Here is a 27,139-nt window from a genome sequence, read left to right as displayed (position 1 = left end):
AGGAGCCCACAAAACCTGCATCAGGCACCTCTCCAAAACCTTCTCCCAGACTCAATTTACTTGAGTTGTCAGGCTCCGCCTATTCCACCCCACCTTATCCAACAACACTAGGAATGTGCCAGACAAGAGGGCACAGAAAGAAAGAGAAGTGATTGAATTCATCCTTAAGGAAAGAGTTGTCAAGCTTCTTAGGTCTGTGGGGACATGCAGATTTTTTAAGCAAGTACCATGGCTTCCACCCCCTCTGATTATCTCTCTCCCCACCACCACTTCACTCATATTGGAGAACACATAAGCATGCACATAAAAACTTTGCTTTTTATGGGGTCTGGGTTAAAGTCAGATCCAGCAGAATTAGAGTTTTGAAAAGCACATAATGCTGAAAGAGGAAGTGGGAGTGTCACCATTCCAGCTTCTTCTCCAGCTCTATATACTTTTCAAGGTAGAAAATTGTAACTACTCTCACCACCTCATGAAGAAGCAGGTGGTGAGTGGGGGACTTTTAGGTGTGACCCCCACATTGGCAACCCCTACCTTAAATATTCACATTCTTCAGGTGAGGGTGATGAAGCTTAGGAAGTGTGACTAGAGGGACTCTTAATGAGGGTTTATTCACCTCCAGCCTTTGTCAGAGCAAGTGGCTCACTCGGAGCTTTCCATGGTGCTGAAACTGCCAGCTTGCATTGCTGCCCCTATGTGGGTACCTGCTACAAACAAATCAGAGCAGTAGCACAAAGGCCTTTTAACCTGCCTTGGGAAGAAGATAAGGGTTAGATCAGGCATAGGCAAACTCGGCCCTCCAGATGTTTTGGGACTACAACTCCGATCATCCTTGACCACTGGTCCTGTTAGCTAGGGATGATGGGAACTGTAGTCCCAAAACATCTGGAGGGCCGAGCTTGCCTATGCCTGGGTTAGGCTGGTGGGCCTTCCCACACCACAGATTCCTATAACCAGAGGCCATCAACAAGAAGATCCTGCTTCTTCCTGGTGACAGCTGTAAGCTGTCTTCTGACATAGGTGGGAGATGAAGCAGGCACTTGGAGGACTGGGGTTGCATTTAACACCTCTCTTGCATTTCATTTCCTAGGGCCCAGTTGGTGATAGAGGAGATCGTGGGAAGCCTGGAGATCCTGGTTATCCTGTGAGTCCTTCTCCAAATGCCTGGTTAGGAAATTAACCATCTTAGGAAAAGCTATCTCCTCTTTGTAAAATTCCATGACACTGAGCTAGGGGATATCCTGCCTTTTATATTGCAGTGTGTGTGTGATGTGATTGACAGACTTGACCCCAGAACTTTAGGGATGTGCAGGTTTAGATTGATCTTGGGGACCCAGGTAGACACAAGTTGTTGTAGGCAACAACAAAGTTGTTTGTAGCCTAAACAAAATGTTCATCCTCAGGTATTACATTTTATATTCATAACTATAAAAAGTTTTTAAAATGAATATATAAAGTTTGTAAGTCGATTTAAACCTGGAAGAGCCAATGTAGTGCCCTCCAAATGATTTGGACTACAACTCTCATCAGCCCAGCCGGCGGGGCCAACAGTCAAGGTTGATGGGAGTCTGGAGTCCGCAACATGTGGAGGATGCCATGTTGATGACATTCCACTCCTGCTATAGTTATAACTGGATTTATATCTTTATTTTTTATAAAAACTCCTATATAACCATTTTAATACTTGACTTTTAATTGTTTAAATCACTCAGTTGCCTGCAGCTTGCTTATTGTTCTGCTATTGTTTGTTTTATTGCTATCTTCCATTTCTGCTTTGCATAAATAAAATTAAAAAGGTCCTAAGAATTTTAGACGTTGGGAAACTAAAATACCTCCAGCTGGTGCCAGAACTACAATGTAGGCTAGGCAAGCCTCGGTAGGCATTTCACAAGACAAGAACCACCGTTTAAAAATGCATTGTATTACATTTTTATTGCATTTAAATCAGGCACCTCCCTGAAGAAAGCTCAAAGAAACCTTCAACACAAATCCTGGTCCTTGCTTTTTTATCCTTGCAAGAAAATTGTGAATGGCCTAAGGTCAGCTCAGTAGGCTCCATGGCTGAGACAGAGATTTGAAACAGAGTATCCTTTACCACAGTTGGACATTGTCCCAGCCTTCCCCCCGTCCCCCAGTAATTTTAAAATCCAAGTTCTCATCAGTCACAGCCAACGTGGCCAGGGAACAGAGGAACATAGGAAACGTCATTATACCAAGTCAGACCACTGGTCCATCTAGCACAGCGTTGCTACTCCACAACTGCTCCAGCTAGCAGGGGCTTTCCAGAGCTTCAGACAGGAGACATTTGCAGCCCTGCCTGGAGTTACCAGGAATTGAGCCTGGGACCTTTGCATGCAGCGCAGGTGCTGTAGCACTGAGTTTACAGCTCTTTGCCATCCCATCAGGGATGATGGGAGCTGTAGTACAAAGCATCTGGAAGGCACCAAGGTGGGGAAATTGCTCCTGACCCTTCTCCTTCTTTCATTTCTGTGTCATGAGCATCATACATGTCCTGCATGGTTAGAATCTACATCTGGGACAGCCAATGTTGTGCCTTCCATATGCTGCCAGACTACTCAGCTCCCAGCAGCTCCAACCAGCTGCAGACAATGTTTGATAACCTGCCACTTTCCTCAAGCATATAAACTTACAGAACTCACCGCACCGCATGCCTTTGAAACCCAGCCTCCTCCTTCTCCCTTAGTCATAAAGGCATTTGCAGCTCTGCCTTATAGCAGGTCTCTCCCCACCCTACCAGGAGGTGCTGAGAACTGAACCCTGGGCCTTATGGATGCAAAGCTGATGTTCTACCCTTGAGCTAAAACCCTTCCTCTTCTCTTTTCCTCTGTTCTCGTGTTCGTCTTTTTAGACTGTGAACCTGTTCCTTTTAATGCAATTACTTGTAAGGTGGTTAGCCCCTGAGACACTTTATAAATGAGAAATGTTGTAATTATTGTTGTGAGCTGCAAGAACAGAGTCTGTGAGTCTGCACATACGGACTGACCCATGCAAATCATTCTGTTTCTTTAGAACTCATAAATTTCCTTCAGTGTTGGAAACTGAGATATGAAAGTTAGGAGCTAAATGGCACATTAAAACTAGGTTCTGGGTGCAACAATGGAATGTCTAGGCATGCATTTTTATAATAAGAATACAAAGCTGAAAATGAATGAGCTGCAGCTAAAATGTTACGTTCATTTTTCACATGGTCTAGTCCTTCCCTGGCCCAACCCCCTAATATTCTTAAGAGGGTCTCTTCTCCAGTCTTCAGAGAGTAGCTGGAAGTGGGGAGGCAGAAAAAGGACCTCCTTTCTTTCCACTCTGCTGTTTGAATCTGAAATCTTAGTCGCAGTACTGCACCCAGAGCTCAGAAACTGCCTGCACTAATGAAATTCCCTGTCGCAAAATGTGCCTAGAATAATAGAAGTTTTGAACACTGATTTCCCTCCATCTTTTGTGTCATTTGTGGAAGAGCCCCTGCCAAGGCCCACAACCCTGCAAGGGTGTGTGTGTGTGTGTGTGTGTGTGTGATGCTACTGCCAACGCCTGGAGCCTTGCTGTTCCTCCTCCTTGTTGTCCCTCCACCTGAGTGTGCAAGGACTGAGCAGAGGGAGGAGATGGAGCAGCATCCCCAACCTGCGTTAGGCTTCCTTTGTGGCAGTTATTTGAATTGGGCACTGAGTTATTGGACAAATGAATGGGCCGCAGCTTTGGTGGCAAGGAAGTGGTGGGCCAACTTAGAGAGTGTTTATTGAGAGCATCTGGCCCAAAACATGGAGGCCCAGCTGGTGTTAATAAACTGGTCAAGCACATTATAGAGTTTTAATACTTATCCACTAGGACACTCCCTCGTTGAATTGGTCCAGAGGTGAGGAACCTCAGGCCTGCTTTGTTTGATGAAGTGTTTAGGATTGCTTAGATTCACCACTCTGCCCCTGGGAAGAAAGAAGGATCTCGATGGCAGCTTAACTTGAATCTTCCCTTTCACTTCCTTTTAGGGTCAAGAGGGTATTGATGGAGAGAGAGGAAAACCTGGACAGCAAGGCTTACCTGTAAGAATCTCCCCTCTGCCCACCTTTTGAAAGTTGTTCTGTGCATGGGCCAGGGTGCGCGTATGTGGAAGAGAGGGAGAGAAAACATGCAGAAATGGGAGATGGAACCAACATGCATGTCCTCAGGTCATTGGGTTGCCCTTCAATGCCACAATCCTATGCATGCTCTTGCTGCATCTGTTGGGGATTACTGCCTAGTTAGCATGTTGAAGTTTGCAACCTAAGTGTCCTAATTGGAATTGGGCTTTGGTTTCCAAACCGTGCGAGAGGAGGTGCAGTACACTTCCAAACATTTGCAAAGAGGTCTTAGGTGCTTGCATGCTTTACTTTAAAGCCCACATTGGAAACTGCCTTAAGCTAAGTGAGGGCATTGATCCATGTATCTCAGCACTTCTTACACTGTGTCTGGTAGCAGCTCTCTGAGTTTTCAGTAAGTCTTCCTTAGAGAGGTCAAGGATTGAACCTGAAACCTTGGTCATGCAAAACTATTCATCTACCACAGAGTCATGGCTCCTCACCTTCCTGGGCAAACACAATCTTACCCACAAGATGTAAAAGCTAATTCCATAATGCTAGAACTGTCCTAGGCACAGTAATCTCTGTTCTTCATGATTCATGAAAGACATCTCTGCCAGAAGGGTATTTTCAAGCAGTTTCCCCACCCTGTCCCTTTTGTTCTCTTAGGGACATCCAGGACCACCAGGTCAACCAGGGCTGAAAGGATCCAAGGGCAATCCGGTAGGTTTGGGAAAACACCTCAACTTAGCCATGCATCCTGGCAGAGTTGCCCCACTTGCAGCAGACATTTGGGGTAGCCAGAGAGTTGTGAGGTTCGTGGGGGTGGGGAGCTGGAAAGGAGAAGGTCTAGGAATGGTTACAAATCTAAGTTCTCCCAAAGATTATGGAGCTGTGATTGGGCTGTGGAGACTCTCTTGATTGGATGGTACTCAATACATTTAAATTGAAGGGGAAATACACACAGAGAGTGACTGAGTGAGAAAGAATCCCTTTACTTGGGAAGTAAGCATGCCAAGGAAAAGAATTCTAGTTTAACCTCCCTTAACATCTATACACAGAGGATTTAGATTCTTTGTTTTCTATATGGAAGAACAGTCACCCACATGGGCTTAATGTGGTACAGTCCAACCATGTCAAATAGAAAATAAGAGCCCACGATACAACAAATTGCAATCATCAAATGAAAGCACCACAAAGCAAGGTAAGGCAGCAATGAAGTCCAAGAGCAGAAAAGCCTCGGTGGCAGTCTGGATTATGTCAGTTAAATCTGGGATTGCAAGACTGGGGATTTGCTAAGGGGGTAAAGCCCCACTGCTCTCTAGCAAATCTGCTGTTCTCACATCACATGGAGCACCTGAGAGGCTCAGAGGTGATGAGGATGAGGATTCTGGCAGACTTCCTTTTCCAAGGTTAAGAAGACCCAACTGATGATGCCTTGCTGAGCCCCTCCAGATATAGATAGATGATAGATAGATAGATAGATAGATAGATAGATAGATAGATAAATAGATAGATATAGATAGATAATGTCCCAGAGCTGGTCCAAAACACTGAAGTGTTGAAATGAAATTATTTTTCTTTTTCTTTAATGATGAGGTGTGGAACTGGACTTCAATGCACAACAGTATGAGATATTCCTGGAGCTTTGGTGATGCTTGGCTCATTTTCCTTTTCCTTTTTTATTTTCAGGGGCAGAAAGGAAAGCAAGGGCTTGGGGGCGCCCCAGGCAGCCGAGGCTTGCCGGTAGGTGATGAATGCACAGTCTGTTTGTTGTTGTTTTTTTGCTACACCTTTCAGTTAAGTGATGCCGCTGAACATACATAGCTCCTTTACTGGGTCAGGCCATTGGTCCATCAAACTCAGGGCTCATCCACACTTCCACTTGTGCCTAGAAAGCAGCAGTCCAGGCAGTTTTCGATTTGCCCTGCTGCTTTTCCTGGGAAAACTTGTTTTTTAGCACTGAATCGGAGCAAATGTCAATCCACAGAAATCTCAACTGATGCTTGCACAGATTCAGCAGTAAGGAGCAGGTTTACTATGGCCTTTAGATGGGGGGGGGGTCTCCCCAGGCCTAACTGGAGATGCTGGGGATTATTGGGTGTGTGATCTTAACTCCCTTGTATTCTGCTCTGGTCAGAGTATTCTGCTCTGGTCAGACCACACCTGGAGTACTGTGTCCAGTTCTGGGCACCACAATTCAAGAAGGACACTGACAAACTGGAACGTGTCCAGAGGAGGGCAACCAAAATGGTCAAAGGCCTGGAAACGATGCCTTATGAGGAACGGCTAAGGGAGCTGGGCATGTTTAGCCTGGAGAAGAGGAGGTTAAGGGGTGATATGATAGCCATGTTCAAATATATAAAAGGATGTCACATAGAGGAGGGAGAAAGGTTGTTTTCTGCTGCTCCGGAGAAGCGGACACGGAGCAATGGATCCAAACTACAAGAAAGAAGATTCCACCTAAACCTTAGGAAGAACTTCCTGACAGTAAGAGCTGTTTGACAGTGGAATTTGCTGCCAAGGAGTGTGGTGGAGTCTCCTACTTTGGAGGTCTTTAAGCAGAGGCTTGACAACCATATGTCAGGAGTGCTCTGATGGTGTTTCCTGCTTGGCAGGGGGTTGGACTCGATGGCCCTTGTGGTCTCTTCCAACTCTAGGATTCTATGATTCCCTACACCATCAAAAATTCCCCGGGGGTGAGGGGGGTGGACTACCTAGACCAGCCTTGCTCAACTGGATGCCCTCCAGGTGTTCCAGATTACAACCTCCCACCAGCCCTAGCCAGGGTGGCTAGTGGCCAGGGATGATGGGAGCTGTAACCCAAAACATTTATGGAGCACCAGGTTGGGGAAGATTGCCATGGATGCGCTGTGCTGCTCAGCTATGCCAGTGCCAGCGCCAGCGCCAGCACCAGGTCGACTGCTCCATCCCCACTGCTGGTTTGCTGTGACCCTATTTCAGCATAGCAGCATAGGCAGCAAGTTTTCATGTCCTCACAATTCAGCCACAAATGCCTTTATATCCGCAGGGTCTTGTGGGATTACCAGGTCCAAGAGGAGTGGTTGGAAGGCAGGGTCAAGAGGGCACCCCTGGCATTGATGGGATCCCTGGCAAAGATGGCAGCTTTGGACAAAAGGTAACCATCTGGAGGGCCAAATGTTCCCACCCTTGATTTATATAATCACGGTCTCTGCGTAATTCTCTTCTGGGTCATTACCTGCAGGTGGTTGATGCCTTGCAGCTGGACCTTCTCCCTCCTGAGTGGATCCTTCCTCCCAAGTAGATCCTACTGAGTAGACCTCTACCCCTAGGCTGTCGGGGAGTAAGCCCCATTGAACTCGGAGGGTCTTGAGACACATAGAAATGTGCTGCAAGATTATCTATACGCTGCCCTTCTGCTGTAGCAACCATGCTCAGGACAACATTCTGCAACTTATTTTTATTTATAAAAATAGTTATATGCCACCAAATCATATCAAATGTCAATAAAATGTACAAGCACAGTGAAACATGAAACACCACAAAGCAATACAAAATAACCATTGAAATGGCTGGCTAATCAAGGAAGCTTAAATAGCTGCATTATTTGTATTGAAAGGTCTTTAGGAGATGCCTGAAAGGAGATGGCCAGGGTGGCTGCTGAATCTCTGGGCTTATCCACACTTCTTACCCATTGCCTCGCCCTTTCCAGGCACAGGGCTGTGCCTTAAAGCAGTGTTTCCCAACCGGTGTTCCGCGGCACACTAGTGTGCCGCGAGACGTTGCCTGCTGTGCCGTGGGAGGGAGTCGGGCGAGTCGGGCGGCAAGAGGCTAGGAAGCAAATGGATTGCGAAGTCTGCCAGGTTCAGATTCGGGTCTTGGCTGTTTCCGGCAAGTGCAGATTCGGGTCTCGGCTGTTTTCGGCAAGTGCAGATTCCGGACTCGGCTGTTTCCGCCGGCCCAACTCGCCGATCCCGCGCCGTACGTAAGAATTCTCAAGGAAAGGCGCAGGCGCATTCCTCGGAGAGAGCGGCCGTTGGCGTCCAAGATGGCGGCTGTGCTGGCTGAGGGGAGCGCGGGCGGCGCCGAGTCCGAGGCAGCGGCTGTTCCGCCCATGGCGGGGCTGGAGATGGTCCAGCAGGGAGCCGAAGCCCGGGTCTACCGGGGCCTCTTCCTAGGCCGGCCAACTGTGGCGAAGCACCGCTTCCCGAAACGTTACCGGCACCCGCTGTTGGAGGAGCGCCTGAGCCGCAGGCGGACGGCGCAGGAGGCCCGCTCGCTGCTTCGCTGCCGGCGGGCAGGTGGGCGCGCCTCGAGACTGGACTGCGCGGGGCAGGGGCGCGGGCTGGGATTCCATCTCCTTTAAATTGCATGGCCGGCCCACCTCTTTGCAAGGAGTGCGGTTGGGAATTGCAAGCAAAGCAGCCACGCAGCTCGATTCCAGTCGTTAGTGACCGAAACTAATTCCCCCCCCCCCCGCTATAGGCAAGGAAGCTGAAGACTGGTTATGGAAGGCGGTGGGCCACAGGTGTTCTGGTTTGCGAACATTTTTCAGAAGCCAAACGTGCTCCATTTTGCGTGCCATGCTTCTGTTTTGCGGTCTGTCTGCTTTTGCTGTTTATTTTGCATTTTTGTCTTTCTGACTTTTTTGTTTTGTTTTTGTGACTGATTGATTGACTGATTGTGTGACTGCAGTACATTGTTTATTGCTTTCATTTTATGGATCAATGGTCTTTATCGATAGTAAAATTCATGTTAAATTGCTGTTTTAGGGGTTGTTTTTAAATGTCTGGAATGGATTAATCCATTTTGCATTACTTTCAGCCAAACAGGCCCAGGTTGCGCACTGAATAAAGTATTTTATAATTTTTCATATTTCTGTTTACTTACTATTTCATAATAAAGTAATTATAAAATACTATCTTTGTGTTTATTTGATTCCTATTAAAGAGAGTTACTTTATATATAGTCAATATAGGCACAGAGTTAATTTTTTAAACATTTTCTAATGGTGGCGTGCCTCGAGATTTTTTTCATGAAACAAGTGTGCCTTTGCCCAAAAAAGGTTGGGAAACACTGCCTTAAAGATCTGTGTCCTCGTGCTCTTTCCCTCACTCCAGAGCTTTCCCCATGAAAACCCACTTCTTAAAGCTGAAGCACAACTTAGGGCAATTTGGGGTTTCCATGTATTGCCGTGTGCTCCAATTCAGCACCTAAGAGTGAGTTTTCCCGGGGAAAGCTCCAGAGTTCAAAAAACCAAGAGTCCTTTAAAAGTGTGGTCTGTGCCTGGAAAGTGCGGAGGAAAATAAGTATGGACAAGGTCTCTGCTGGTGGAAGAGCATTCTAAAGCATGGAACAGTTGTCAGACATCATGTTTCCTCCACTCCCCAAGTCACGTAATTGGCTGTTGGTAACACAAATTATCTTCACTTTGAAACACACACACCCCCATTCATCAGTATGCCAACACTTTCTATTGTTTCATTGGTAACCTAAGAGGGAAAATGTTGTGTGAGTGGAATCAGGCCCACAGGACACCTATTGAGGCTTAAAGGAGTTACTGTACTCCCAACTCTCTACTACATAGATTCGTTTCAGGGTTTCCTGGCATTCTCTACATTTGTCAAAATATAAATGAATATCAGCAAAGTGAGTAAATGCTGAAGCTTCTGGATATTATTAAATGCACATAAGGGAGACAAACGTTATTAGAAAACAGTCCAGTTTATTATGTATCAGAATAACAAGGTGCAGGATAATGCTCAGCCACATGGTATATTAGGAATCCTGCAAAGGTCGATTTCATTAACCTTTCTTCTTGTTTCTTTTTCATCCTTTTTGTCGGAAATGTAAGCACCAAAGAATATTTATTGCTCATTCTGTGTCATTTGATCCTTTCTTCTCTGTAATCCCCCCCCATTTGATAACAATTAAAATGTTTAAAAAGCACAACTCTCTCTCCCCCCCCCACCTTTCTCAAGGGAGAACAGGGTGAAGATGGAGAGGAAGGCACCCCAGGAATGTCGGGGAAAAGAGGGAATCCTGGTGTCCTTGGTCTTCCAGGAGCTCAGGGCCCCCCAGGAATGAAGGTTGGTTTCTCCCCTCCCCCTTTGCTTTTACAATCAGAGGTGGGAAGGCAAAAGGGGCAGCAATTCACAGAGAGCAGTTTCCCCTCCCCACCAAAGAATCAGCTCCCAATCCCTTCCTTAACATCAGAGCTCTCCTTTGCTGTCCTCTTCTCCCACATTATAAGCTCTGAGTTCCATCTTGCTTGGAGTCTGCAGTGCCTGGCTATGCTACCATCCTTCTCCTGAAGGAGAGGGCAGTAGGGGTGGGGGGAGCACTTCTAATTTCCCATTGAAAAATAGCCTTCAGGCAGGGTGACAAGCCCACAGATCCTCCAAATATCCTTACTCCTTTCGGAATCAAGACAATTTGCCAGTCGGGACAGAATTATTTGCTGCAATTTGCATTATGTGGTTCATTCCAGGCCAGTGTCCACAACCCATCCACAGCAAGCACTTTGATATATTCTCCCCAGTTTTACTCTGGTTGGTGTCCCTGGACCAGTTAGAATGTATTCAGGATGCTTTCTGTTGTTGCTGCTGCTGCTGTTGCAGTTCTGTTCCAATGGAGAGGAGTTTAGATCACACACCACTTCAGGTGAAAAGGAACAGGCAGGTTGTGTAGTTTTGTGTTGGTTTAAAGCAGGAGCAGGGAGCCATGATCAGATTTCTGTGGTGTGCTGGAAGGAAAGGACTTCCTTTCTTGAAGTTCAGTACAGAAACGCTCCCCCTCCACCCCCTTAGCCTTGCTATTTCTACTCCATCCCAGCTTCATAGAATGTACACTCTGCTCCATCCACACTGTAGACATTGGCAGAAGCCATGACTCTTCAAAGTGATGGGATGCTGCTTTTAAATGTGTAGTGCAGATGGGGCCTGTGTGTGTGTGTCAAGTGTGAGTCTGCCGGTTGTGGCTTTTGACTCCACTTGCCCCAAACTCCACCTGCTCTTTGCTGCCCAGTCCTCTCCTATTATGCAACTGTTTAGTTGGTTTTGTGCTGTGTTTTTGTTTTAGTGATACCTGTTTCTTGTTTTCATATTTCACACTGTTTAGAGGTTTTTAAATGCTAAGTGGTTCAGGCATGCTTTTAAATTACTTAAATAACCCTCCCTGCCTACGAAAGACCAAAGGCCAGCAGGGTGGGTAGGTGGGACTGGCAAGGACCACTTTACAAGGGACCACTTCACAGGATAATAATCAAAAATGCAGTTCCATGAGTTCACCACACAGGGCAGTTGCACTTGGAGTCTGTTGTTCCCCAGATTTGGCTCTGGCAGTTTCTGACAGCACTGCTGCTCTGATCAAAATCCATACCCTTTGCAGCTGTTCTAAAGTTAAAGTCTTGGGAGAACTGATCACGCAGCTCCTTGCATATCGCACAGTTTAGCCCTCATGCCCAAGCAGTATGAGGAATGTAGAGGCACAGCCAGCAGAGGAGAACTGGGAAATCAAAACTCTTCACACACAAACACACACACACACACACACACACACACACCCCTTGATTGACTGAGTTTACTTATATGCCGCTTTCCCACAACAGGCTGTGCACAAAGCAGCTTACAGCAAACATTTGAAACATCAAAATACAGAGCATTGGAAATACAAATACTGTATACAAAATACAGTAAATTTAAAAATGGCAAAAATGAACCATGTGGCAAACACAGAATAAATTCAGTGTTACTAAGTATAAAATAAGAAATCTAGGCTTAAGTGGATAAATACATAGCTCAACAGAAACACAAACATAATCAAAGCAGAATCCTGTGTGAATACATCGCTCAGTCATGTGCCTATTGTATTTTCAGTTACAAGAAGGAGGAACAATAGCTACTTCACTACAGGAATCTGTAGATGCAAATGATCTTGAGGAAGGAGATCTTCCTGTATCCCTTCTCTTGGCAAAATCAGCAAAGTCCCTCCATCTTCTTTACTTTACCCCCCCCCCCCATTTTTTCTTCTTATTATTTTGTTCGTGATCTTTCCAGAAGTGCTGCTTTGCTAAGGCATTTGATACCAAGATCCCAATGTAGTAACACTGGACTTCTTCCAGTGTCTAGCAATGGAAGCCCCAGCTGCTTTGGGGGATTACTGCATTTCCATAGAGCCCAAAGCTCTTTTGACTCTCGCTTCACAAGCCAAAAGTTAGTTCAATCTTTTTATGCTGCACCTTATAATCATATATATATATCTATGTCAGTGTGCAAACTACGACATTTAAAATCAATGCAAAACAAACCAGCAGTGTAGCATTGGTTGCCAGTGCCTGGGGCAGGCAGGTGCACACACGCTGGGCAGGAGCACTCACACTGGGGGGGGGGTGCCAGCCCAGTCCTCTCCACCTCCACTGCCACTGGAGTGACCCCACCCCCACCAGAGCATAGCAGGGCCACACTGAACCACCTGCCTGCCCACACAGGGGGAAGCCAGCCAGCCAACACAGCCCTTGGCAGGCAGAGAGGAGCACCAGGCCAGGCCACACTGGGGGCAAATGCGTGGGTGTGCTTGGATCATGCCCCCTCAAAAATTGTGCACCCAGGGCCACAGCCCCTTGGCACACACATACCCATGCTATGCCCCTGAAGCAACAAAAACCAACACAGAGAACATTTTTAAAATGCAGCATGTCCGCATAAAAGATGCAGTAACGGTCATTTTCAAGAGAAGGCTTTCAAGAACAGATAAGTTTCAAGCTGGCGCCTGAAGCACATTGCAGAGTGTGCCAGCCTCATCTCAGTGGGAAAAGAGTTCCATAACTGGATGCACTTTTCCTAGTTCGGCTTCACTTCGTGCAACCTGAGCAGACTCCTGCCTCAGCTGGTGCCCAGTCTGGTGTTTGATAGAGAGAGTGAATTTGATACCTGCCTTCTCCAGAACCCACCTGACCCACTGGCATTGAGTTATCTCTTCTCGTTGCATTTTATATTCCTTCCTTGCCCTCCACCCCCCTCGCGTGGTTGCCTAGTGGTTCAGGGAAGAGTCTTCGCTGGCCTACCTGGAGAATTCCTGGAGTTGAACCTAGGACCTTTGTGCATGCACAGGATGTTTTGCTATTACTGGGCTATCTATCAACCTTCACTTTAAAATAAAGTTAAGCTCCCAGCCCTCGTGGTTCTCAATAAAGGGGCAGAATCAAATGGCAACACACAGAACTGTTTTGTACCATGTCAGGCCATCTAACACAGCATTGTCTAGAGAGTCTTTCCCAGCCTTACCTGAAGGTGCCAGGATTGAACCTGGAACCTTCTGGGTGCAAGGCAAGTACTGCACCATCAAGCTACAGCCTTTCCCCAAAGTTACCCAATCTTTCCATGTCCCGAAAGCCAGAGGTTTCAAGATTTGCAGCTCTAACGCAATAAATACACAGTTCCTATTGGTTTGTTCGTTTGTTTGTTCGCTTGCTTGCTTGCTTGCTTATTTTTAAGAGAGGCTGGGGGTGGGATGAATAAGGGATCAATTATCCTTTTGTTAATGTGGTAATTTTCAGTTGGCAGTTGCTGCCCCCTAACGGCTGCAGCTAGAATAACAGGCTGACAGTCAAGTGTGACACAAGAGTGATAAGCCTGTTGGCACGTCATCTCTGTTCTCCTAGTTCTCCTGGCTTACCAGGGAAAGGGCCTATTTTCTGACAAACTGCTTGTCAAAAGTTCAGGGTGTGTGGCAAGATCAGAGACATAATTTTCATTACACCCACCCACACACACACACACAAAGCAAAATAAGTCAACTTAGTTGGCCAATAAGTGCAGGAAAGAATCAAAATCTACATTATAGCCACACCATTAGAAGACCAACCAAAATGTCTTCAGACAGCATGCAGGCTTTCAGGTTCTCAAGAAGTTAACTTCGTAGGTGCTGGATTCAAATGAAGTCAGCCGTGTGTGAGTGCCTGGAATTATTTCTGTAACTGGGAATGGGGCATTCCACCACTCATCCCTCAGGCCGCCTGTTGGGGATTCTTTAGTTGAGATTCTTGCATTGCAGGAGTTTCGGCTAGATGCCCTTTGGGGGTTCCTTCCAACTCAGTGATTCTTTGATTCTAGTGTAGGTGCTTCAAGTCATCAGATTTAGCCGTAGTACTGCCAAGAGCTTAGCCACCTGTGCCATTTTGTGGTATACAGTGAACAGTTTTTGCCATTGCATGATATTGACACTCTCCATTGCTTTTTAGGGAGAACAGGGGTTGCCTGGGCAGGCTGGCCCTTTAGGGAAACGAGGCCACCAAGGTGGGATGGGGCTTCCTGGACCCCCTGGTGAGGCAGGACCAAAGGGGCAGCTGGTAAGTAGATGTGTCATTCTTCTTAAGCACTCTCATTCTTGGGCCAAGGAATTTAAATGACTCACATAGGTCCTACTATCAGAACGCTCCTTATCTGCAAATTCAGTTATCTGAACACAAAGAATTAGGCCCAAACCTCGCTGCACAGATAGCTGATTCAGCTATCCAAACAGCCAGAGTTTGCCACTTCTGTACTTGTTTGCACTGATCAGAAGGTTGGCGGTTTGAATCCCCGCGACGGGGTAAGCGCCCGTTTCTCGGTCCCTTCTCTTGCCAGCCTAGCAGTTCGAAAGCACAAAGTGCAAGTAGATAAATAGGTGCCGCTCCGGCGGGAAGGTAAACGGTGTTTCTGTGCACTTCTTTGGTTCACCACAAGCGGCTTAGTCATGCTGGCCACATGACCAGGAAGCTGTACACTGGCTCCCTCGGCCAGTAAAGCGAGATGAGTGCCGCAACCGCAGAGTCATCCGCAACTGCACCTAACGGTCAGGGGTCCCTTTACCTTTACCTTTATTTTCAGGCAGAAACAAGGCAAAGAGGGAGAGAGTTCAGACTAATCAGGGAGCAGGACAGATTGGACCAATCAGTTTTCCCTTTGTCTCCCTTTTTCTGATTGACTGCAGCCATTTTAGTCACTCCCATGGTGGGAGTGGTGTCTTTTCAGGGAAGGAGGGGTGGGAACAGAACAAATTGGCCCTACCTCTGGTGACCTGAGATTGCTTGCCACCTCCACGTTGGCTCAGAATAAGCTGAACTATTTCACAAAGAGCTGGAGAGGAAAAGGGAGGACATGCCACTTGTGGGTTGAATCCAGCCAAAAGTCCTCTTTGGGTGTTCTGTCTTTGTGTTCACTCTGGGGGCTGGAGGGGGAGGGGGAGACAAATGCACTCATCCACACACACCCTCTAGCTGTTTTCATTGCCTTCCATGAGTTGGAATGGCGACCGAAAGAGAGAGCCTCTAGTCCTCATCATGGCCTCTGTGACTGCACTGTGACTGTAGGAAACTGCCTTATATTGCCCATCTCACCTAGCACATCCTGCACTGACTGGCAGCAGCCTTCCAGGGATTCACACCAGGAGTTTCTCCCAGGCTTGCCTGAAGATGCCAGCAATTGAACACGGGATCCTCTGCATGCAATCAGATGCTGTACCACTGAGCTGTGGCTTCTTCCCCAAGAATTTCAGGGCCTTATTTTCCAGGGTTCTGAAATGCATGGGGGAGCCTTGATGTGCAATGGAGACTCGCCACTTAAGAAGATTGCCATCCAGCTGACAAAGGGACAAACTAGAATGCTTCTCCCTGCAGCCTTCCTTTTATGTGTAAGACAAAGATGTTACATCTGAAAAGGGCTTCAGTCATGCTTACAGAGTGCTAAGCTAGTCATGACGACTCTTTTAAGTTTTGTTTATCTCAGCAGGTCTGCTCTTAAGCATAATCAAGTCTGGCTCCAACCTCATGTGTCTAAGGCTTACTAAGAATTTCAGTTCTGTTACCTGTGATCTGAGTGACAATAGCGGCTGTTTTGTCCCACTACTACAGATGTTAATTAGCACGCTAATGCAAGGATGTTTATGTTTTCATCCGTGCCGTTTTGTGCATTGTGATGTTTTTACATGCATTCAAGTTCCAAAGCCTGTACCTTCTGCTTTTCCTATTTCTCTGACCTCATTGTTTACCCTTTTCCCCCCTCTCTCTTTCCACCACTTGTACCAACACACTGTATACTTCTAGTCCACAAAAACTTGTGTGTTAGTTAAACGTGTTCATTTTTAAGGTGACACAAGACGGCTACCTCCTGAAAATAATTTCCTTTTCAAGATGCTTTAAAAAAGAAATAGTAGTGCTTTGTTCTTCAGGGCTTAAAAAAAAAATTAAAAAATTGTCCAGTAGCACCCTAGAGACCAACTAAGTTTGTCCTGAATGCACACAGAAGTTTATACCCAGAACAAACTTAGTTGGTCTCTAATCTGCTACTGGACAATTTTTTAATTTAGGTATTTCGACTGCGTCAGACCAACACGGCTACCTACCTGAAATTTTAAAAAACAGTTTTGCTACTTTAATTTTCTCTCATTTATGGATCCTTTGGAAAGTCACTCACAACTTCTTAGCTTCGAAACAGGCCTTGCCTTGCCAAAGCATGTCTCAAGAACATGGCAAGAAAAGTTTCCCAAATGCCAAAGGATGTTAGGACTCTGGAACAGTTTTTCAGCAGAAATGGTGGAAACCCTGGGCTTCTGAGTCATTTACAACCAGGCTGAACAAGCCCCTTTGGAATAATCCGTGGAGCGCAGCAGCTGAGGCTGAAGACTTCACAGGCCATAAAAGAGTTTTTCCACCTCGCTATTTCTGTGACTCATTTAGGGTCGTTTGGCCCCCACTTCCCCTCAAACGTTCCAGCAGACTTTCCCATATTCTTGTGCAAAGGTCAGATGTAAAACTGTGTCCTGCGGATAGAGAATGTAGGCTGTGTTTTGCTTGGAAATGTTTGTCTGCTTTGCACTTAATACTGACTTCTGGCAGTGCTCTCTCTGTGTCACAAACCTTCAAAACGCAGGCACACATGTTGCAGAGTCAGACACCAAAGTGGGCAGGCAGGGTTTCCCAGTGGGTGTCGAATTATTTTTAGCACATCATTAGAATTTGGGGGATTTCACCACTATCTTCAGGGCAAACAAAATTTTCTTCCTGGTTTGTGGGTGTCTGCAGTTAGTAGTAGAGGCTGTGGCTTCATTCTTTTCCTTTTTAAAAAACATTTTGCCCCCACCACAGGAAGCAGCAACAGCATTTTCCCTTGGCAGCCTGGCCCCCTCTTTTGTTTCCCCCATAATATCTCATGCAAAGTGTTGTTCTTGTGCTGTGTGTGTGTGTGTGTGTGTGTGTGTGTGTGTAATTGTCACCATGTGTAATTGTCACCAGAAAAGTCAGTCTCCTTTGGTAGCCCTCGTCCCCTGCCCTGCCCTGCCCTGCACACACAATGATCTGGAAGGGTGCTAGGGCATTGTGAGGGAAAGAAAATGGCGGCCCTGGTACAGCTGTTGCTGTCATTACCTGTGGCAGCAATAGAAAATAAATACAGAAAGGGGCTTCCCCCACTGCTAATAGGGGATGAATCTGATGCTGACCCAATGAATCTGACCCAATGAATCTGATCCTGAATTTTGCTTCAATCCAACAAAATTGCACCATTTGTAGGATTTCAACCATTAGTTTCTTCAGATGTCTTTTGAAGATGTACCTTTTTGGCCAGGCTTTCCCAGACCCATAAGATTGGACCCTGGTTCATGTGTGTGAATCCTCTGAAACTCTGTTTTATGTACATGTAGGGTTTATATTGTTTTGTTGGTTTTAGATTGTATTTTTCTTTTAATACATACTGTTTTTATATCAAACATAGTGTACACCACCTGCAAAATATTAAGCAGCTTAGAAATGCATTTAAAGACAATGTAAGATATAAAAAGGGACGCAGGTGGCGCTGTGGGTTAAACCACAGAGCCTAGGACTTACCGATCAGAAGGTTGGCGGTTCGAATCCCCGCATGGTGTAAATGCAGCTATACTGCATACTGCAGGGGAAAGTGTGAATCTAAAAAACAGGAGCATTCTCTGCTGCTGCCTGTGCCAAAGGGTAAATGGAACTTCAAGGTTCAGAAGCAGTATACCAGCACTATACCAGGAAACGCCAGTTGCTGGAGATATTTAGTATGTGCCTTGCTTTGGCTATTGTGGAAAACAGGCTGCTAGACCAGATTGATACCTTGACCTGATCCTGCCAGGTACTGCTTAAAAACCTAACAATTTCTTTAGTCCTGGACCAGGCCATGCAAAATTTGTACTTAAGAAGATGCTTCCCACCTCCTGCTAAATTTGCAAAACAAACAAACAAACAAACAAATCTGGATTTTTAATCTTCCTCCCTCTGTAAGCACAGTTTAGCTCATAGTTGCTCCTCCTTTGCCCTTTAAACTTGAGCTTCCTGAACACTTCCTTTCATCTCTTTTTTATTTTTAAACTTCCAGGGAGACTTCGGTGAATCAGGATTTCCAGGGATTGCTGGGCTGTTTGGGCCAAAGGTGAGATCACTGTGCATATAAATAACATATCACTGAAGCTTACACTTTCACTGAGGGAAGTGTTGCTTTCACCCTGCTTTTAAATGAGCAGTTCCTGAGCAGTTGATTTAACATCTACCTGGCCCAGCCATCTTGGCAGAAGCCAGTTACCCAGGACCTACCATGCCACTAGGAGGAGATGTGCTGATCTGTTGGGAGATGCTTGAACTTCATACAAGAAAAAATCTCTCTGGCATGGCTGGGGCAACATTAAAGATCCTTAGGTAGGCAACCAACAGAGAACAGATGGGTCTTCTCCTGCTTTTGAAAGAATTAGCTGTGATTCCTGCATTGCAGGTGGTTGGATTGGGTGACCCTATGAGTCCCTTCCAACTCTACAATTCTGTGAATTAATGCTGAGTAGCAGAAACTTGTTTTTTCAGATGCTGTATGGGAATTTTTGAGTGCTTCACCTGTAGGGGTGATGTATTTAGCTGCCCCTGTTCATTCCAGAGCTGGCTATACCCCAGCACAGTTCTTGATGTTGATAGTTGTTGATATTTCCTTTCCCCTCACTTTTGCTCCTTTAAAAGCCCAGGGCAGCTAACTCTAAAAATGCAGCATTGAAAGCAAAAAGAGAGCAATAGTACAAAGTTCTCCTTCAATAATCAGCATTTTATATTATACAGATGGGTGTGTGCGCCTTTTATGCTCCAAAGGTTGGCTGGAACGAATAGGTCTTAAAGTGGAATAAACATAGCATGGGAAATAATCTGATGTATGCAGGAAGGAAGTTTCATAGCTGGGGTGTCACTACGGAGAAGGTCCTGTCTCCTGTGATGAAGAACACTTCCCAAAGCCATATTCCCCAAGGGCACTACAGGTCAGGGTCTCTCCTGCAGACCATAACACTTCAAGTGCTAGGGCACTAACCTGTTTTGAGCTTTATGCACATACTGTGAGAACAAAATGTTGAACTGGATGAACAATTGACCAGCAGGCTCTTCTTATGTACTTAAAATATGCAGATTTTATGCAAATTCATGTCTTCTTTTATATTATTTTGGGGAGGGTGCACATCCTGTTTTCAAACAACACATACTTGCCCACCCAAGTTCCTTCTGGAATCCACACCCATCTTTTATACCTACAGGGACCCCCTGGAGATACCGGGTTCAAAGGAATCCAGGGCCCCAAGGGTCCTCAGGGCTTCATGGTAAGTTGCAGAAATCTTACTCCCTTCAACAACCATTGCATCCTCATCTCTTCCTTAGTGGTATCTTCTAAGGAGCAGACAGCAACAGCTGGAATAGAAATTATCAGTGCTGGATTAACTGGCATGTTGCAGAAGCTACAGCATGGAAGCTGTCCAAGTGAGGAGCTCCCTTCTGTAGCTGCTTTCTCTGTGAAACTGTGTGTGTGCGTGCATATGTCTTCCTCTTTGCACATCCTGCTAATGCCATGCAGTTTAGAACAAACAAATGTTCTGTGATGACAGAGGAGGCAGCTCCCCCTGATGGGAGACAAGAGCACCACCTGCAACTACTGGAAGTTCGGTGGAGATTTAAGTCTGAGTTGGCCAGATTTGTCCCACCATGGGATGAAAGCACCAACCCCATTCCAGGTACTTCCATCCAAGCAGGGGCTGCAGATGGAGGAACTAAGGACCTAGTTTTTACCCACAACTTGTTATACACAAGGCACTTTTGGCTGTGAAGGCAAGTTTGTGATCACGTTTGTGGGTGGGACATCCTAGAACCCACCCACAGAGGCTGTGGTGAAGCAGCAGCTGACATTCTTCTCCAAGAGGACAATGGCGGGTAGGGGAAATGCTTTGAGTTGGATCTGGGCCGTGCCATGGATGTCCGTGAATCTAAGCATGACTTAGTGTGGATCCAAACTAATTGACAGTGCAGTCCCATACATGCTACTCAGGAGTAAGCCTCACTGAGTTCCATAGGGGTTTGCTTCCAGGTAGGGGCTGCACATACTTAACTGCAGTGGTTTGAGCCTGATCCTTTCCACTCCCTGCCATTTCCTGAGCCGTTTGACGGTGAAACAGTCTCCCTTGGGAGTTGGCAGACTCTCCTTTCTTGGAGGTTTTTAAGCAGAAGTTGGATGGCTTTCTGTCATGTATGAGTTGAAATTCCTGCATTGCAGGGAGTTGAACTAGATGATCTTCAGTGTGCCTCCCAGCTCTGCAGTTCTATGATGCTATGATTATATGACTGTATTCTCCTATTCCGTAGAGGCTGGCCAATAGGCCAATAGGAATTTCCCCACCAACCTCAGCCTGCCCTCAGGCAGCTTCCACCTGCCTGCCTTCATATTCCTATTCAGTCCAGAGAGTGGCACTGCCTCTCAGGTTCCTCCTCCTTAGTCTCTGTGTTGTCCTACTTGTAGAACTCAGCAGAAAGGACAACAGGGACAAAGCTAGAATGAGTTGGCTCCACCTGTTATTGGCTCTGGTTCTGCCTCCTATTGGCCTCCCTGCTTCCCTCCCCCCCCACAGGTCCTAATGGACCCCAGGCACCTCTGCTCCCCCCCCCCCCACACACACACAGCATGACTACACCAGATAACGTGGACCTGCACATTTTTATATCTGCAACCTTTTCTCTTTGGTCTGTGGCCAAGTTGCTCTGCCACCACTATCCATGACTAAACTGGGCACTCTACAAAACAGTGCCTGTCTCTGGTATATTGCTCCTTCTACTTGGCCTTGTCTTAACCTATCTATTAACATCATCATCATTATTAAATTTCTATACCGCCTTTCATCCGAGGACCACAGGACCATTTACAATATAAGAATACAAAAAGACACGGCATAGTAACAAACAAAACAATAGCCCCACCCCCAAGTTTTAAAGGCCTTACATAGATTGTTTAATAGACAAAGGTCTGGTAGCAGAGGGCTGTTACATAAATCTCTAAGTGCCAGGCGAGCATTCCTGGGGAGCCACTGCAGAGAAGGCCCTGTTCTCATGTTGCCATCCTCTGGACCTCTCATGGAGGAGGCACGTGAAGAAGGGCCTCAGAAGGTTCATATGGAAGGAGGCAGTTCTTGGGGTATTGCAGTCCTGATCCATTTAAGACTTTATTAAGTCAAAATCAGCACTTTGAGTAGGGCCCAGAAACTAATTGGCAGCCAGTGCAGTCAGGCCAGAATTTGTGTTATATGTTTAAACCATCTTGCCCTGGTGTGTGGCTTGGCTGCCGAATTCTACACCAACTGACGTTTCTGAACTTTCTTCAGAGGCAGCCCCATGTATAATGTTTTGCAGTAATCTAAACTAGAGGTGACTAGAGCACAGATGACAGAAGTCAGTCTATCCCTGTCCACGCAGGGGCGCAGCTGAGCCACCAGCTGAAGCTGATGGAAGCACTCTTTAAAATGGAGGTGGGTTATGGTGTGAATGGGAAGCACAGAAAGGGAAAGAAAGGTCTGTTAGGACTTGGTGGTAGGAAGTACTGGTAGTTTAATAAATTTACCAACCTTTCTTGTTCTCTGTAGGGGAAAGAAGGCGTTATTGGCCCACTTGGGATTAGGGGTCCAACAGGAAGCCCTGTAAGTGTCTCTCTCCTGCTCATTCTGACCTGGGTTGTAAATACTGGAGTAAGTGTGGGGGTTCTCTACATCAGTCGCTCCCAACTTTCAGGGAATATGCATTGCTGGGTTCAGTTTTGGTGGCACAACACTACCTTGGTTCGCTTCCTGATTCCCATTGGGCAGCTTAACTCTGGAAATGTTGAGCTCCAAGGGACTCCTTGAGACCCAGGTTTTAACACTGGGGGCTGGCCCATTAGGGTGACTGAGACTGCCCTCCACCAATCCCCCTCATCACTTGTCCTTCTACTTGCAATCTGTCCAGGGGGCAGCATAATCAGTCTCCTCCTCGTCCTCCTTAGCCTCAGTGTTGCCCTTGTACAACTCCGCAGGGAGGAGGGCGGGGCCAAAAGTAGAATGAGTTGATTCTGCCTCACATTGGCTCCAGCTCCACCTGCTCTTGGTCACCCTGCCTTCTGCCCTACTGGACCCATTGGCCACCAGTCACCACTGGATTTAAAGCCCTTCCTGGTCTGCTTATCCTCTGCTTTGCACGGGCCTGCTCCTCCTCCAGATCCAACCCCCTGGGGACTCTGTGCCTTCTCCACTTTCAGGGTGGCTTCCCTGAGAACCTTAAACTGATGGCACATTTGCAAAGCTAAGCAGGGTACAGTATGGTTTCAAATTGGACGGGGGACCGCGTGTTGAGATTTCTGCATTGCAGGGGGTTGGACTAGATCCTTGGGATCCCTTCTAATTCTACGATTCCAAGTGCCACCATTGCCAACACTTTCAACTTGCAGTGAGTTCCTGTCACTCAGGACCAACGCAGATGTGGATACAGGAGATCCATGATTTAGATCTCCCTCACTATTGTTTTTTGGATTGGGATTGTGTCGTTGGGGGAGGGATGGGGATAGACCTTCCTCCCGCCCATGCAATTCTGCATCCCTCAGAGCTGTTATTTGCCGTACCTTGCAGGTGTAATACGGGGGGGGGGGGAGGATTTGCCACCCCTGACACTGTAAGCTTTTGCTACTCAGATGAAATGTGGAGTGTGCCCACATGGCGCAAAATTTGTCTTTGGCCCGCATGCTCAGATTTATTTATTTTTAAGCACCAGTATTCAGAACTGCAAATTTAAATGTATGCTCCTTTGTCTGTAGTAAACAATGTGCAGATTCTCCCTCTGTGCATAAAACCTGCATGTAGAAAATGTCTTAAGGAGTAGAGAAAGCTAAGCTGGAACCGGATGCACTAATTTTCCCTATGCATGGAGCTTGACAAGTGGCACATTCATGTGTGAATCAGCCACAAAGCAGAGGCAAAGCGGCTGAATAGTCAAGCCACACTTGGCAGTCAGGCAACAGTTTACTGGGGAGTATAGCAGCACAATAAATAAAATAAATAATATATCTGAACACATGGATGTTTTGGATTTTAGTATGACATGCACATCTATGTGTTTTGTTCCATGTCCATATAGGGCCCCAAAGGAGACAAAGGCAGTCATGGTGAAATGGTGAGTCCTTTGCTCTATTAGTGCTATGTTCAGAACCAGGTAATTATAAACATTTGATGTGGCAGTTTCCAAGGTGGGGGACAAATGGTGAACCTCTTCCCTCCTACCTGCTGGTCCTCCACAGCAGATTTCAGCCTCCTCCATAAGCTTTTGGCTATAAAAAAATAAGCCAGAAGGGAAATCATGGCTGTGTTGTGATAAATCTGTGAGGAGGAGCCTGAAGCTTTAACTTCCTTATTTTGTTAACCTTGGCTTGTTTCTGGTTGTTGTTTTCTTATTACAAAGTTGTCCAGACATAAATCATAAAACATGACCTGACTAACAACAACAAAAAAGGGATTATTAGGGGGTAAAATACTAAACATATCATTCTACAGTGCATAATAATGAGGCTATTATAGTAAACCAGTAAAATGAATTCTTGAATAAATCAACTTGGGAAACACAGACTAGTAGGCGTGAGCTAATGAATAGTGCCTGCTTATCCACATCATATGACAATGTTTGCTGTAGGTATTTCTCGTCCATGTGTTGTTTCATTTGTTTCATTAAATAAAATCACACCATACAGTGTAAAAAATATTTTGTTTTTTCTCTCCCATTGCCACCTTCAGTTTTTGCAACAGCTTTTCTGTTAAGTCTCTTTGCCAGACTATATTATACTAGTGATCAATATTTATTAATTGCAAGATTCTCTAAGTTCTGGCTATTACCCTTCTAGTTGCAGTTGATAAATATGTTATCAATTCCTTACTTCTTAATTGGTCCATATCTGAAGTATGTAAATGAAGTAAAGCTAAATGCTAGGGTTGCTGGGATTGTCTGAGATATGGAGATAAAACTTCATTCCAAAATTGTTCCGTTTGTGGACATTCCCACTACATATGTTGCTATGTACCAAAATTTGGTATCCTTTGTAACATAACTATGAATTCTTCTGTTGTCTGGACAGGCAAACTGGGATTTGTTTAACCTATCTCTGGTTTGTCTGAAACAAGCCAACTTCAAATGTGGATTGTGAAACTGTCTTATCACAATGTAAAGATTAACTGCAGTTTAGACATAGCACTAAACTATGGTTAAACTAAAACGGAAGCCACACTTAACAATGTGCTAATAGCTACTTCCTTTTGGTTCTTTCATATGAAAAGTTTGCAGTTTGGTGGCCATATAGAAACTTAACTTTACAACATCCCTAACGAAAAGTGAAATAAACTGCAGAGGGTGAGAGGTAAAATTTCAGAGACTGAGGGGTAATAAAGCAGAGTTGCTTGCAGGCAGACTCAGTCAGTCTCTGTTAGTACACCTTAGTGAGCTCCCAGAGATCGGAGGAGTCGGTATGACCAAGTGGCTGGTGTCATTTTAAGCAAACTTAAAGCTCGAAGCCATTAAACCCCAAGTGACTTTACATTTGTGTCTACTTGCTAGAACAGCAGGTGCCATTCCAAAGTCTAGTAACTCGTTTTCCATAGAGAGGTATGGATACTGTGTGTAATGCTAAATGTCAAAAAATTGGGGTGTGTTGACATTTACCAGCAATTCTTAAGATATCTGAAGCAAAAACAAAACACAAAACAGAAAAATACTGACAGTAAATCTTAAGGTCAGACAGGTACTCTGGTGCACAATCAGATTTCAAACATACAACCTTTTCTCACATTCGCCAGTACATCTCAAGCACCACCAAGCACCTTCCATGAATGACCCATATTCACACCCTCTTCCTTTCCTTTTTTGTGTTTCAGGGATTGCAGGGTCCTAAGGTGAGTATGGCAGAGCAATTCTAGCAAGATTGCTGCTTCCATCAAAACTATGCAAGCCTCTTTGAAGTAGAACAAGCAAACATGACATGTATCTACATTGTCTTCCTAGGGTTCCCCAGGACCTCAAGGACCCCCTGGACCTCCGGTATGTGTTTAGAAAATTGTCTATACTTCACTTTGTATTTCCCTATCACTGTGACCCGCTAAGAAGGTCAAACTGTATCTGGGCTGTAAAGACTGCAGGTCCACGTGATTGAAAGCTCCTCCATAACAAAGAGAAATCCCTCCACATTAAAAGGGGGGGGGAATCTGGCATATCACGGACCCCGATTCTAGTCTTGCCTTCTCCCTGACATGCATAGAGAATTTGCATTTGAATAGTGGAGCATTCAGTCACCAGCCTGCACCCGCACTTTCTTGGAACCCAAATACTGTACCCAAAGCCTATATACCTCTCCCTATAGCAGCCTGCCAGTAGCAGAACTTCAGGAGAGAGTCTGTTCTCAATATTCCATCACTAGGAGAAGATAATCACCACCATCATTATTACTAGTATTAGTATTATTTTATTTATATCCAGCCCATCTGGCTAAGTTTCCCTAGCCACCCTGGGTGGCTTTCAGCACAAAGAAATAGTAAAATGTCAAACAATACAAACTTCCTGATACAGGTCTAACTTCAGAGGTCTTCTAAAAGTTGTGCAGTTTTTTATCTCCTTGACATCTGATGGGAGGGTGTTCTACAGGGAGGGCACCACTACCGAGAAGGCCCTCTGTCTGGTTCCCTGTAACTTGACTTCTCACAGTGAGGGAACCGCCAAAAGAACCTTGGAGAATCTCAGTGTTTGGGCTAAACAATGGGGGTGGAGACGCTCCTTCAGGTATACTGGGCCGAGGCTGTTCAGAACTTTAAAGGTCAGTACCGACACTTTGAATTGGGCTCGGAAGCATACTGGGAGCCAGTGAAGATCCTTTATATATGATGTGGTGTAACTCTGTGGTGGCACCCCATCTGTAGAATGCCCTCCTCTCGTAGGCATGGCTGGCACCAAGGTTATTTTGGAACCGGGCTAAAACTTATTGACCCAGTAATTTAAAGTTTTTGTTGAGTTGATTGTTGTTGCATTTACTCTGTTGCTTTAAGATGCCTGAGCGATCCCACCCACCATTGTACCCAATGAGTTTTGACTATAAGCAATTTTGGCTTTAGGCGCAATCCCCGGAAAGCAACCTCCTCATAAATCGTGTGCTTACTGTATAACCTGTGGGGAAAATGGATGCATAAGGAGTTATATGCTTGAAGCTAGAGAAAGAGCAAAGAGGATTGACATTTGGGGTCGGGGGGAATGGATGTCCCTCTACTGTGAACCCCCAATTCTCCCTTCTTGCATATACTTCTCCTGCCACAAAATGACTTAAAGAATTCAAAATTATATGAAACCACAAATAAGGGGTGTAAACAACAGGCATGTTATTGGGTGGTTGGGTGGTTGTGGGTGTAGAAGAAAATTGGATTGATTTGCAAAGCATACCTGAACTTCAAATCTGCAAATTCTTGCTGTAGAAATTGGGGGTGTTTTGGAAGTGGGTGTGTGCATATTGAATTGACCACAGAGAAAACAAAGAAGTAGGTTGACCAGTCCCCATTTTCAGTGCATTAAATTATTTACTAAAAATGGTAATTAAGGGCAATGTCAAAAGGGACATGCTTGGCGCAAATGACACATCATTTTGTCTCTTAACTTTGTAGGGTCCCCCAGTAATGCTGGCTACATTGGTAAGTTCTGAAATTTCATTCTGCTTGTGATTTCGTGTGTTTTGGGACACCACTGAAAGAAATTGTATCGGCTG

The 27,139-nt window shown here is 45.7% G+C and overlaps 1 protein-coding gene across 6 annotated transcripts in view; it reads left to right on the top strand.

Moving 5' to 3' along the window:
• Positions 1–27,139, top strand: part of COL27A1 (collagen type XXVII alpha 1 chain) — a 266,717-nt gene that overhangs the window by 224,082 nt on the left and 15,496 nt on the right. For all 6 annotated transcript variants that reach the window (XM_082208770.1, XM_082208771.1, XM_082208769.1 and 3 more), the window contains 14 exons: positions 1,091–1,144; positions 3,999–4,052; positions 4,737–4,790; positions 5,760–5,813; positions 7,099–7,206; positions 10,031–10,138; positions 14,290–14,397; positions 18,422–18,475; positions 19,608–19,670; positions 21,972–22,025; positions 23,491–23,526; positions 25,272–25,289; positions 25,399–25,434; positions 27,039–27,065. In XM_082208770.1, coding sequence (XP_082064896.1) covers positions 1,091–1,144; positions 3,999–4,052; positions 4,737–4,790; positions 5,760–5,813; positions 7,099–7,206; positions 10,031–10,138; positions 14,290–14,397; positions 18,422–18,475; positions 19,608–19,670; positions 21,972–22,025; positions 23,491–23,526; positions 25,272–25,289; positions 25,399–25,434; positions 27,039–27,065 — 828 coding nt within the window. The remainder of the gene's footprint in view (positions 1–1,090; positions 1,145–3,998; positions 4,053–4,736; positions 4,791–5,759; positions 5,814–7,098; positions 7,207–10,030; positions 10,139–14,289; positions 14,398–18,421; positions 18,476–19,607; positions 19,671–21,971; positions 22,026–23,490; positions 23,527–25,271; positions 25,290–25,398; positions 25,435–27,038; positions 27,066–27,139) is intronic.

Source organism: Podarcis vaucheri (assembly GCF_965113315.1).
Source record: "Podarcis vaucheri genome assembly, chromosome: Z".
Classification (NCBI taxonomy): Eukaryota; Metazoa; Chordata; class Lepidosauria; order Squamata; family Lacertidae; genus Podarcis; species Podarcis vaucheri.
This window is presented reverse-complemented; position numbering and strand designations above follow the sequence as displayed.